At 43.1% G+C, this 14,368-nt stretch overlaps 1 protein-coding gene across 1 annotated transcript in view; it reads right to left on the bottom strand.

The window, feature by feature from the left end:
* LOC124279143 (protein mono-ADP-ribosyltransferase PARP4-like) overlaps positions 1-14,368 on the bottom strand; it is a 38,352-nt gene that overhangs the window by 18,100 nt on the left and 5,884 nt on the right. Inside the window, exons 3-12 of the mRNA XM_046714945.1 lie at positions 13,462-13,662; positions 12,928-13,070; positions 9,732-9,869; positions 9,154-9,318; positions 8,637-8,774; positions 5,274-5,441; positions 4,822-4,982; positions 4,336-4,473; positions 3,802-3,900; positions 782-965 (exon numbers count right to left, since the gene is read on the bottom strand). Coding sequence (XP_046570901.1) covers positions 782-965; positions 3,802-3,900; positions 4,336-4,473; positions 4,822-4,982; positions 5,274-5,441; positions 8,637-8,774; positions 9,154-9,318; positions 9,732-9,869; positions 12,928-13,070; positions 13,462-13,662 — 1,535 coding nt within the window. The remainder of the gene's footprint in view (positions 1-781; positions 966-3,801; positions 3,901-4,335; positions 4,474-4,821; positions 4,983-5,273; positions 5,442-8,636; positions 8,775-9,153; positions 9,319-9,731; positions 9,870-12,927; positions 13,071-13,461; positions 13,663-14,368) is intronic.

The raw sequence follows: 14,368 nt of genomic DNA, 5'->3' as shown, positions 1-14,368 counted from the left end.
AACATCAGCCTGTCAAACATACTAAAACGTCAGCCTAGCAGTCTAACATACTCAAACATCAGCCTGGCTGTCAAACATACTAAAGCATCAGCCTGGCAGTTAGACATACTCAAACATCAGCCTGGCTGTCAAACATACTCAAACATCAGCCTGGCAGTCAAACATACTAAAGCATCAGCCTGGCAGTCAGACATACTCAAACATCAGCCTGGCAGTCAGACATACTCAAACATCAGCCTGGCAGTCAAACATACTCAAACATCAGCCTGGCAGTCAAACATACTCAAACATCAGCCTGGCTGTCAAACATACTAAAACATCAGCCTGGCAGTCAGACATACTCAAACATCAGCCTGGCTGTCAAACATACTCAAACATCAGCCTGGCAGTCAAACATACTAAAGCATCAGCCTGGCAGTCAGACATACTCAAACATCAGCCTGGCAGTCAGACATACTCAAACATCAGCCTGGCTGTCAAACATACTCAAACATCAGCCTGGCAGTCAGACATACTCAAACATCAGCCTGGCAGTCAGACATACTCAAACATCAGCCTGGCAGTCAGACATACTCAAACATCAGCCTGGCTGTCAAACATACTAAACAATTAGCCTGGCAGTCAAACATACTCAAACATCAGCCTGGCAGTCAAACATACTCAAACATCAGCCTGGCAGTCAGACATACTCAAACATCAGCCTGGCAGTCAGACATACTCAAACATCAGCCTTGCAATCAAAACATACTCAAACATCAGCCTGGCAGTCAAAGCATCCTACCATGAAGTCTGATGGTGTGTTGGGAGAGTTCTTGACACCATGTACACTGTGATAGCCCTCTGGGGGGCACTTGAGGGTCCTGTCATGGTTAAACAGATCCTTACACTGGCCAAGAGCAACATCAGCCACCAGCATCAGCCGTGTGCCCTTTGTCTTGCTCTCACGGGAGTACTGGGCACTGGTGCTGCAACAGAGCCAGGTGAGCTAAATACCATGTCATTAACATTTCGGTGACTAATAAATCATAACATTATGTTGGGCACTTTTCACAGGTGAGACTACTTAATAACATTATGTTGGGCACTTTTCACAGGTGAGACTACTTAATAACATTATGTTGGGCACTTTTCACAGGTGAGACTACTTAATAACATTATGTTGGGCACTTTTCACCAGGTGAGACTACTTGACTTGTAACATTTGTTGGGCACTTTTCACAGGTGAGACTACTTAATAACATTATGTTGGGCACTTTTCACCAGGTGAGACTACTTAATAACATTATGTTGGGCACTTTTCACCAGGTGAGACTACTTGATAACATTGTTTTGGGCACTTTTCACCAGGTGAGACTACTTGATAACATTGTTTGGGCACTTTTCACCAGGTGAGACTACTTGATAACATTGTTTGGGCACTCTTCACCAGGTGAGACTACTTGATGACATTGTTTTGGGCACTTTTTACCAGGTGAGACTACTTAATAACATTGTTTTGGGCACTTTTCATCAGGTGAGACCTACTTGATAACATTGTTTTGGGCACTCTTCACCAGGTGAGACTACTTAATAACATTGTCTTGGGCACTTGCACAGGTGAGACTACTTAATAACATTGTCTTGGGCACTTGCATCAGGTGAGACTACTTGATAACATTGTTTTGGGCACTTTTCACCAGGTGAGACTACTTGATAACATTGTTTTGGGCACTTTTCACCAGGTGAGACTACTTGATAACATTGTTTTGGGCACTTTTCACCAGGTGAGACTACTTGATAACATTGTTTTGGGCACTCTTCACCAGGTGAGACTACTTGATAACATTGTTTTGGGCACTTTTCACCAGGTGAGACTACTTAATAACATTATGTTGGGCACTTTTCACCAGGTGAGACTACTTAATAACATTATGTTGGGCACTTTTCACCAGGTGAGACTACTTGATAACATTGTTTTGGGCACTTTTCACCAGGTGAGACTACTTGATAACATTGTCTTGGGCACTTTTCACCAGGTGAGACTACTTGATAACATTGTTTTGGGCACTTTTCACCAGGTGAGACTACTTGATAACATTATCTTGGGCACTTTTCACCAGGTGAGACTACTTAATAACATTGTCTTGGGCACTTTTCACCAGGTGAGACTACTTGATAACATTGTTTTGGGCACTTTTCACCAGGTGAGACTACTTGATAACATTGTTTTGGGCACTTTTCACCAGGTGAGACTACTTAATAACATTATCTTGGGCACTTTTCACCAGGTGAGACTACTTGATAACATTGTCTTTGGCACACTCTTCACCAGGTGAGACTACTTGATAACATTGTTTTGGGCACTTTTCACCAGGTGAGACTACTTGATAACATTGTTTTGGGCACTTTTCACCAGGTGAGACTACTTGATAACATTGTTTTGGGCACTTTTCACCAGGTGAGACTACTTGATAACATTGTTTTGGGCACCAGGTGAGACTTTGATAACATTGTGAGACTACTTGAGACTACTTGATAACATTGTTTTGGGCACTTTTCACCAGGTGAGACTACTTGATAACATTGTCTTGGGCACTCTTTCACCAGGTGAGACTACTTAATAACATTATGTTGGGCACTTTTCACCAGGTGAGACTACTTGAATAACATTGTCTTGGGCACTTTTCACCAGGTGAGACTACTTGATAACATTGTTTTGGGCACTTTTCACCAGGTGAGACTACTTGATAACATTGTTTTGGGCACTTTTCACCAGGTGAGACTACTTAATAACATTGTTTTGGGCACTTTTCACCAGGTGAGACTACTTGATAACATTGTTTTGGGCACTTTTCTGCACTACTTGATAACATTGTTTTGGGCACTTTTCACCAGGTGAGACTACTTGATAACATTGTCTTGGGCACTTTTCACCAGGTGAGACTACTTGATAACATTGTTTTGGGCACTTTTCACCAGGTGAGACTACTTGATAACATTGTTTTGGGCACTTGCACCAGGTGAGACTACTTGATAACATTGTTTTGGGCACTTTTCACCAGGTGAGACTACTTGATAACATTGTTTTGGGCACTCTTCACCAGGTGAGACTACTTGATAACATTGTTTTGGGCACTTTTCACCAGGTGAGACTACTTGATAACATTGTTTTGGGCACTCTTCACCAGGTGAGACTACTTAATAACATTGTCTTGGGCACTTGCATCAGGTGAGACTACTTGATAACATTGTTTTGGGCACTCTTCACCAGGTGAGACTACTTAATAACATTGTCTTGGGCACTTGCATCAGGTGAGACTACTTGATAACATTGTTTTGGGCACTCTTCACCAGGTGAGACTACTTAATAACATTGTTCTTGGGCACTTCATCAGGTGAGACTACTTGATAACATTGTTTTGGGCACTCTTCACCAGGTGAGACTACTTAATAACATTGTCTCGGGCACTTGCATCAGGTGAGACTACTTGATAACATTGTCTCGGGCACTCTTCACCAGGTGAGACTACTTGATATCATTGACTTGGGCACTCTTCACCAGGTGAGACTACTTAATAACATTGTCTTGGGCACCTTTCACCTGGGCACTCTAACATCACTTGCATCAGGTGAGACTACTTGATAACATTGTTTTGGACACTTGCATCAGGTGAGCCTACTTGATAACATTGTTTTGGGCACTTGCATCAGGTGAGACTACTTAATAACATTGTCTTGGGCACTTGCATCAGGTGAGCTAACTACATAACATTATCTTCTTCAGTGAGTACTCAATAATGACCACAATGAGCCCAAGCTAACCTGGCAGCACTGGCAAAGTAGAGTCCACCTCCCAGCATCCCTGCGTCTGACCTCTGACCCCCGTAGTTCTCCACTACAACTTTCGGCAACAACAGTCCTCTGAAAACAGGAACAAACAGACAGATGAGGTGAGGTGAAATTGGATTTAACGTCGTGCTTGAGAATATTTCGACGTGCATGCGCGTGTGTGTGTGTGTGTATGTGCGGCTGCTTGTACTAGCCCAGACCTAAGCTGGTTTTATAGTGCTAGCCCAGTGAAATACCATGCCGCAGTGAAGCATGGATACCCCACTCAGACACATTATACTGACTCCGAGCTGACCAGTCCTTGTTGTACCCATTAATGCCGAGCACCAGGCAGGGACCAACAAGTACCATATTTTAACGTCTTTTGGTATGACGCGGTCGGGGATCGACACAGACAGATGAACAAGTCATCAGGTAAATATAATTATCACAATAACAGCTAAAACTCTTTCAATATTTTTCACATGAATACCACAGTAATTTCAATTATTACCAAACAAAACCAACCGTGACAATATTCCGACAAAGTTTTCTGGCCTGGATGCATGGAACAGGAGTCGTTTGGGGTCAATATCATGACGGAAGTTGGTTTCTTCGATGGGTCGCTGCACCTCGTACACAGCTTTGATCTCCATCTTTAAATCGCTTACAAAACAAGGACATTTTGTTCAAGAGAACATCAGACAAAACGAATAACCAAATCACGATAGGTATCAGTCCTATAGTCTTTCTACCAATGCTTGCTGCTGATTCTGACTATTTTCTATGCATTCAAAGTGGAGGTTTCCCTCAGGAACTGTGGGCCAGATCTGTTCAAATACCGCCTTCATATTGCTGAGCTGACAAATAGCTTGTTACAGTGTCTGACAAGGCTGATCTAACATGCAGTGAAAACAGCTACCTCAGTGGCTGAATGTAGAGTTCCATCCAGGCACACTGCAGCACACACTTACAGAATGTTAAAAACATGCAATAAAGACTTGTGAAACTTACCCTTCGATGGACGATTCCACAAGGTCTCTCACCAACTTGTGTTGTGGGTCATGTGACTCGAGATGGCCAATATTGCATCGCAGGGCTCGGTATTTGGCCTCAGTGCTGCTTCTAGTTGACCAATTAGTGGCCTCGCTCACGGAGATCATATCCCGGATCAACTGGAACAGTCCATGATTAATGTGAGCACTCCCACGCAATGACCAACCAGTGTTATTGTTTGGGCATCAGTGCCAAGTATCTGTATGTCTACTGTATTACATAAATGTACCATCCAATACACAGAAGCTGAATGTCAATATATCCCAACTCAATGATCATAGCAATCACTGGAATGTGTGGTCCACACTTAATTACACACATACTGACATATAGCTGTAGTGTTGCAGAGTATTACACAAACAAAATACTGCATTAACACACATATTCCAGCTGTAAGAGAACTGACCCACCTGACACAGGTCAAGCTTAGTGGCCACCCACTGTTTGCTGACACCCTGGTCCGGACATCTGTGTGGTAGGGCTTCGTAGAAGTCACTCGTTAGGGAGTTGAGCTGGTCTGTCTTGTTGGCCATTAAACAGTCCTGGATCTGCATCAAGATGGCCTCCGCCTTCTCCAGCTGCAGCAAGGACAATAGGACTGAATACTTCCAGGACACATCAGTAGGCAACCTCTCACTCACTTCTCCCAAACACACCAGTAGGCAACCTCCTACACACTTCTCCCAAACACACCAGTAGGCAACATCCTATACACTTCTCCCAAATACATCAGTAGGCAACCTCTCACTCACTTCTCCCAAACACACCAGTAGGCAACCTCCTACATACTTCTCCCAAACACACCAGTAGGCAACCTCCTACACACTTCTCCCAAACACACCAGTAGGCAACCTCCTACACACTTCTCCCAAACACATCAGTAGGCAACATCCTACACACTTCTCCCAAACACATCAGTAGGCAACCTCCTACTAACTTCTCCCAAACACACCAATAGGCAACCTCCTACACACTTCTACCAAACAACACAGTAACCAGTAGGCAACCTCCTACATACTTCTCCCAAACACATCAGTAGGCAACCTCTCACTCACTTCTCCCAAACACACCAGTAGGCAACCTCCTACACACTTCTCCCAAATACACCAGTAGGCAACCTCCTACACACTTCTCCCAAACACACCAGTAGGCAACCTCCCACTCACTTCTCCCAAATACACCAGTAGGCAACCTCCTACTCACTTCTCCCAAACACACCAGTAGGCAACCTCCTACACACTTCTCCCAAACACACCAGTGGGCAACCTCCTACACACTTCTCCCAAATACACCAGTAGGCAACCTCCTACACACTTCTCCCAAACACACCAGTAGGCAACATCCTACACTTCTCCCCCAAACACACCAGTAGGCAACCTCCTACACACTTCTCCCAAACACACCAGTGGGCAACCTCCTACATACTTTCTCCCAAACACATCAGTAGGCAACCTCCACTCACTTCTCCCAAACACACCAGTAGGCAACCTCCTACACTTCACCCTCCCAGTAAACCTCCACTTCTCCTCCCAAATGGCAACCTCCTACACACTTCTCCCAAATACATCAGTAGGCAACCTCCTACACACTTCTCCCAAATACACCAGTAGGCAACCTCCTACACACTTCTCCCAAATACACCAATAGGCAACCTCCTACACACTTCTCCCAAATACACCAGTAGGCAACCTCCTACATACTTCTCCCAAATACACCAGTAGGCAACCTCCTACATACTTCTCCCAAATACACCAGTAGGCAACCTCCTACACACTTCTCCCAATACACCAGTAGGCAACCCCCTACATACTTCTCCCAAATACATCAGTAGGCAACCTCCCACTCACTTTTCCCAAATACATCAGTAGGCAACCTCCCACTCACTTCTCCCAAACACACCCGTAGGCAACCTCCTACACACTTCTCCCAAATACAACAGCAGGCAACCTCCTACTCACTTCTCCCAATATACTAGTAGGCAAGCCCCTACATACTTCTCCGAAATACACCAGCAGGCAACCTCCTACTCACTTCTCCCAAATACACCAGTAGGCAACCTCCTACACACTTCTCCCAAACACACCAGTAGGCAACCTCCTACATACTTCTCCCAAACACATCAGTAGGCAACCTCTCACTCACTTCTCCCAAACACACCAGTAGGCAACCTCCTACACACTTCTCCCAAATACATCAGTAGGCAACCTCTCACTCACTTCTCCCAAACACACCAGTAGGCAACCTCCTACACACTTCTCCCAAATACACCAGTAGGCAACCTCCTACACACTTCTCCCAAATACACCAGCAGGCAACCTCCTACACACTTCTCCCAAACACACCAGTAGGCAACCTCCTACACACTTCTCCCAAACACATCAGTAGGCAACCTCTCACCATCAGTAGGGCACTTCTCCCAAACACACCAGTAGGCAACCTCCTACACACTTCTCCCAAATACATCAGTAGGCAACCTCCTACTCACTTCTCCCAAACACACACAGTAGGCAACCTCCTACACACTTCTCCCAAATACATCAGTAGGCAACCTCCTCACTCACTTCTCCCAAACACACCAGTAGGCAACCTCCTACACACTTCTCCCAAATACATCAGTAGGCAACCTCTCACTCACTTCTCCCAAACACACCAGTAGGCAACATCCTACACACTTCTCCCAAACACACCAGTAGGCAACATCCTACACACTTCTCCCAAACACACCAGTAGGCAACCTCCTACACACTTCTCCCAAACACACCAGTAGGCAACCTCCTACACACTTCTCCCAATACACCAGTAGGCAACCTCCTACATACTTCTCCCAAACACATCAGTAGGCAACATCCTACACACTTCTCCCAAATACACCAGTAGGCAACCTCCTACACACTTCTCCCAATACACCAGTAGGCAACCTCCTACGCACTTCTCCCAGGATACACCAGTAGGCAACCTCCTACGTACTTCTCTTGCACTTTAATACACATTAGTAGCACCTCACATCAATTCTTTGGCGATACGACCCAATTAAGGTGCCATAATCCTAGCTGCCTACCCTTCATGTTTCTACCAACCCATCTGTTCAGGCAGCTACCCTTCATATTACTACCAACCCATCTGTTTAAGCTGCCACCCTGCATGTTTCTACCTACCCATCTGTTTAGGCAGCTACCCTTCATATTTCTACCAACCCATCTGTTTAGGCAGCTACCCTGCATGTTTCTACCAACCCATCTGTTTAGGCAGCTACCCTGCATGTTTCTACCAACCCATCTGTTTAGGCAGCTACCCTGCATGTTTCTACCAACCCATCTGTTTAGGCTGCCACCCTGCATGTTTCTACCGACCCATCTGTTTAGGCAGGCTAAGCAAGAGCTGCTGTTAATTCTGTTATAGATCTGGTGTTGACAAACCAAGGCTTATCCCCCAAACAAATCTGAAATTCAAATCCACTATCAGTGGATCAATCACAGGTAAGGGAAGGAACTCTACAAGTAAACCCAGTCGCCCAGAGTCGTCCTTGAGCCTGAGGTTCCTCCAAGGTGAGAAGATACCACATCCTCATAGTAACGCTGGAACACAACTAGTTGTATCCTAGTTGTATTCTAGAAGTTGCTGGACAAGTGCATAGTGCTTATATGGACTTTCTCTGGGAAAGAATAAAACTTCACTGAAATAACAACTTGTACTACTATCCTCACACTGTGGACATCGAAACTAATTTCCAGCAAATAATATGTGAGGTGGTACAACCCAAATAGAAGTCCTACCTGGTCCATCTTCACTTTGTCAACTGGCATTGTGATAACCTCAGTTATCTCCCCTGCAACCTCACGCCACACATGTTCAACAAGGTCGGACACATGGGGGTCAAGGTCATTACTTTCAGAAGGTAACTCTGCCAAAATCTGGAACACATGGACATGAAACATGATTATTTACAGACTGGTGGCATTAAACATACAGGTAAATAAACAAACAAACAGATGCTCATAGTATAATGAGAATTGTACGATCACCTTGTACACCTTTCTTATGAATGTGGATAGGGTGTTGTCACTTCACTACAAATGATGAATTCATCATGTGGGATCCTCAAATGTTTGAAGAGTTATAATGACCACATTCACAGACAGGAAATATACTACTACTTAATATAAACATCTATTTATGTAAGTGTATCATGTATCATGTTATGAAGATTTGTATACAATAATGTCAAAAATATTAATGCATTTGATGTCAACACACAAGCTTCAGGGTTCATGTTTGCATGAGGTATTTCACCTTTTGCAGTTTTGGAGATCCAATATTCCTGCTGACTTTCCTCCCTGTAACCACGGCCATCTTCTTGCCTGGCAGCGTCTGTTCCTTGTGCACATTACCAAATATGGCCAGTATTTCCTCCGATGTTTTGGCATATCTACACTCCCTACAACAGTCATACCCTTCCTGGAACAGATAAATACAATAACAATCACTAATGCCTTGAAATGTTAGCTTGTTTGGAAATGACACAGTTCATTCATAAACTCATGTTAGATATTTGTAGAACCACAACGTTTGATACACTGAATGCCACACACTGAATGCCACACATACAGGGTGCATCAATAACTGTTACGTCTCACAACGTTTGATACACTGAATGCCACACATACCCACCACAGGGTGCATCAATAAGTGTTACGTCTCACAACGTTCTTTTAATTATCTATTCCAGTCTATTGTAACTACTACCTTTTAAGAGAATGCACTATTGTGTTGCAAAAGCCATATCACAATATATAACGGATAATACATTTCATTTTGAGGCACTCTCTAAACTGGAAAATACTTTATTCAAACGTGTTACATGACATCACCTGAGCATCCTTGAGACTGCCGTGGTGTGTGTACACCCTGAAGCGGGGGTCCTCTGAGTCCTTGTTCTGGTCCTGGGACTGAGTCACGTGGATCTCCACCACAAAGAAAGTAGCTGCATCTGTCTTCTTATCATAGCCCTGGACAACATGGGACAAGACTTGACAACACTGGACAACATGGGACAAGACTTGACAACACTGGACAACATTGTATAAAATCTAACAACATGGGACAAGAAGTGATTGAGCTAAGTTCACGCAGTGATCATAGAGACTATGTTCGAGGAGTTACGACAACGGTAGACAGTAGCTGAGTGAGTGAGTGAGTGAGTGAGTGAATGAGTGAGCCTCCAGTATTCAGCATACCAGTACTGCTCAAAGCAGGTGGACAGTACCTCCCAGTCCCACAGGGGCGTGTCACGCTTAGAAACAGCGTTAGAAAGCCATATAGGTATATACAGCCTACCCTAGTACTATATCAAAGGAAAGGGATGTAACGACTGAAACACCACCTCCTCAATCAAAGTTAGATTTCACTGCGTAAACTATTTTTAAGGCCCCGTCGAGGCCTACGGATCAAAAGCGAGATGATTTCCCTACAAAATGAGCTATAAATGGTCACAAGCGGATCATTATTTCAAAAGTTATACGCCATGACTCACCGAAAACAGCTACCTCTGCAATTTCAAGCCAAAATCATGGATCACCCAAGACAGCAAAAACACACCTATTAAATTTGTTTATTAATTCCAGCCACGTTGACAGCACCTATGTAGGGCTAGATTCGATCGGCAGCGGCATTCCATGGGTCTAAAACCTTATTGCAACATCTATAAATCATTTCCTCGACAGTAAGCTGGACTTTTCTCCAAAACCATCAGCAATCATACTCACTTGTCGGACATAGATAGCCTTGACATTTAAGAGACCTGAGCAGTAAATTGGTAAGAATAATTTAGAGGTTAAATATTTATAAATAAATTTTCCTAAAAATAAATCAATATCGAATGCATTTTTACAACCTCTAAAATTATTCTTATATCATCCAGAATAGAAGGAATATTACAAAGTTCATATTTTGCGCCCTTTAGCAAACAGGCAAAATCTTACAGTATATTATATTTTCCACCAATCGGATGGCCCAGTTCAGTTTCTGCGGATCTGCTCAGATCACTTGAATGTCAAGGCCATCTATGGCCAACAAGTGATTATGATTGCCGGTGGTTTGGGAGAAAATGCCTACTTACTGTCGAGGAAATGATTTGTAGATGTTGCAATGAGTTTTTAGACCCGTGGAATGACGCTGCCGATCGAATCTAGCCCTACATAGGTACTGTCAACGTGGCTGGAATTAATAAATGAATTTAAAAGGTGAGTTTTTGCTGTCTTGGGTGATCCATGATTTTGGCTTGGAATTGCAGAGGTAGCTGTTTTCGGTGAGTTGTGGCGTATAACGTTTGAAATAATGATCCGCTTGTGACCATTTATAGTTCTCTTTGTAGGGAAATCATCTCGCTTTCGATCCGTAGGCCTCGACGGGTCCTTAAATATAGTTTACGCAGTGAAATCTAACTTTGATTGAGCAGGGGGTGGTTCCATCGTTACATCCCTTTCATTTTATATAGTACTAGGGTAGGGTCCATATACCTATATGTCTTTCTAACGCTGTTTCTCAGTGTGAAATGCCCCTGTGCCCAGTCCTACATGTACTGTCCTGTGGCCAGCTGAATCTGCTACTGGTCACGATAGATCACAGGCAAACTGTAGCTGAATCTGCTACTGGTGAGGATAGATCACAGGCAAACCATAGCTGAATCTGCTACTGGTCACGATAGATCACAGGCAAACCATAGCTGAATCTGCTACTGGTGAGGATAGATCACAGGCAAACCATAGCTGAATCTGCTACTGGTGAGGATAGATCACAGGCAAACCGTAGCTGAATCTGCTACTGGTGAGGATAATCACAGGCAAAGCTGAATCTGCTACTGGTGAGGATAGATCACAGGCAAACCATAGCTGAATCTGCTACTGGTCAGGATAGATCACAGGCAAACCATAGCTGAATCTGCTACTGGTGAGGATAGATCACAGGCAAACTGTAGCTGAATCTGCTACTGGTGAGGATAGATCACAGGCAAACCGTGGCTGAATCTGCTACTGGTCACGATAGATCACAGGCAAACCGCAGCTGAATCTGCTACTGGTCACGATAGATCACAGGCAAACCGCAGCACATATATGGTTGCTCAACAGAGAGAAAAATGACCAGGCTTCCTATTTGCAAGCAAAACAAACAAAGGTTGGCAACATACTTCCTGGTCATTTACTCTCTGATGCACAACCCTATTAGTGCTACAGTTTGCCTGTGGATACAGGGGTCGACAGAGGGAAAGAGCAACTGAGTAAAGGATTGAGTTTAGGCTGATTGTATTGGAGTTGAGTTGTAACTTGTTTGTCACACCATGGATCCCACATCAAGTGCAGGCAAATTGGGAAAAAAGTCATACTGCTGAAAATTTAAGCAGACTTATGTCTTATATCTTTTAATAAAGATTTGGTAGATTAAGAATAGTTACTATTAAGTAGTAATGTATATAACCTTGTTACCATGCAGTTATGTGTACACTTATATTTAATAGGAATAGAATATGAATACACAATGCCATTTAGAAAGTGGTCAAATGTAACATATGTTATATTTGGGATTATATTCTGCTTTCTCAGTAAAGTATAGATTGTAGTACTTTTGTTGGGTTGAGTCCCATGAGGGACCCCCACCCTCAGAGTCAGGTACCTAATCGCCAGCACACAAAGTCAGCCATCTAACTCACTCAGCTGCCGCGACTTCCACAAAAATGGTAGTCGGACAACTGGCAGTCTACACTTCCAAATACCTGTGAAGATCTGGGTTAGAATATTGATTTTCAGTAACCCATGATTGTCGTAAGAGGCGACTAACGGGATCGGGTGGTCAGGCTCACTGACTTGTCATCGGTTCCCAATTGCATAGATCGATGCTCATGCTGGTGATCACTGGATTGTCTTGTCGGGACTTGATTATTTACAGACCGCCGCCATATAGCTGGAATATTGCTGAGTGCGGCATAAAAATAACCTCACTCACTCACTAGACTTCCAAACAAACCTTGGACCTAGGTAGCTGACTCACCCACAACATTATAATTACACCAACCTCAAACATGGCATACTTGGCAACTTCATATTTGTCTTCATCAAAGAATGGCGCCTTATTGTCCCCATACTGCCATACTTTAACCCCCTTGATGCTGAAAATGGACTTGGTCTTCTTCCTTTGCTCTGTCTTTGGCGTTAGCGCTGGAATCAAGGGTGAATGTTTAAACGCCACCAAACCACCAACATGTTCAAGTAATCAATATTGCAGATTTACACATAGTCAACACGTTTACACATAGTCAACACGTTTACACATAGTCAACACGAAGAAAATTCTTAATGGTCCAGGATTTACATCTGATTCTCAACAAAATGTTTGTATTAAGTCTAATTCAAATCACAGAATGCTAAACATGTGTCCAATAAAATGACACCATTGACAGAGAGACAACAGACAGAGAGATGGTTTCATTGCTTCTCAACAAACTTTGTGTCTAATACTGACATCACTACCAACAGATCCTTGTGAGAAACTTGTTCCTCGTCACTGGTCATTAGTAGACTCAGTGGTTAAAATTGGATGATATTTTACCTGTAATTTTTCCTGACTTGAAATCTGATGTCTTGCTTCTCCCACCAATGATGTACTCATCTGTAAGTGGTAGTTGGCCATGCCTGATGGCGTCAGACACATACTCTGGGGAGACAACTGGAATGCCGTACTTGACAGCCATCCTGCATTTTGATGACACGTCAAACTTCTCTGGATCATTTCCAACGACATGTGTTGTCTGTGTCAAGTAATCAGGAATGTTTTAGTGTTATATATATCTTAGATATATAATGTAAATAGTCTTCTAAAAAACAAAAGCTGAATTAATTACAATATCTGCAACCACTCTGGAAGTAATTATTTAGTCAGCAAGCAAATCAAGACAGGGGTTCAAATTTATTTTTAAAAAGCCACTTGCCACAGGGCAAGTGACTTTAAGAAAGTAACTTGTCCTGACTAATTTTCCACTTGCCATGATTTTATGACATAATTATGATGATGTAATTATGAAAGAAGAAATCAACATGGTATTTGATGTTAATGTTTACTGGACTATTTATTGAAAAGTGTTAAATAGCAAAGAAAGATAACTCTACTTTACATTGCGAAATTTAATAGCTACATTTTGAGCAGATATGAAATTAAATCAAAGTTTATTTGCAGTTTGAAACCATAAATGGAAATTACCTAGTAGCCCACGGACAAGTAAGATACCATTATTTGATTGCCCGTCGGGCGATGGGATTTTTGAACCCCTGCAAGATGTTTTAAACCTCACTTGCCACTTGATACATGCATTTCTACTTTCATGACCTTATCCATTTTATCAAATTCTTCCAGAGCCTTAGAACTTTCATGAAATAAACGTGAGTAAATGTTTCCCATCCTTCAGAAACGTAACACCTCTATCACACCTTTCCAAGCCATCTATCCAGCATATCTATCA

This window comes from Haliotis rubra, unplaced genomic scaffold (genome assembly GCF_003918875.1).
Source record: "Haliotis rubra isolate DU_JTF1 unplaced genomic scaffold, ASM391887v1 Scf247, whole genome shotgun sequence".
In the NCBI taxonomy this organism is placed as follows: Eukaryota; Metazoa; Mollusca; class Gastropoda; order Lepetellida; family Haliotidae; genus Haliotis; species Haliotis rubra.
The sequence above is the reverse complement of the archived record's forward strand: the minus strand, read 5'-3'. Positions and strand labels throughout refer to the sequence as shown.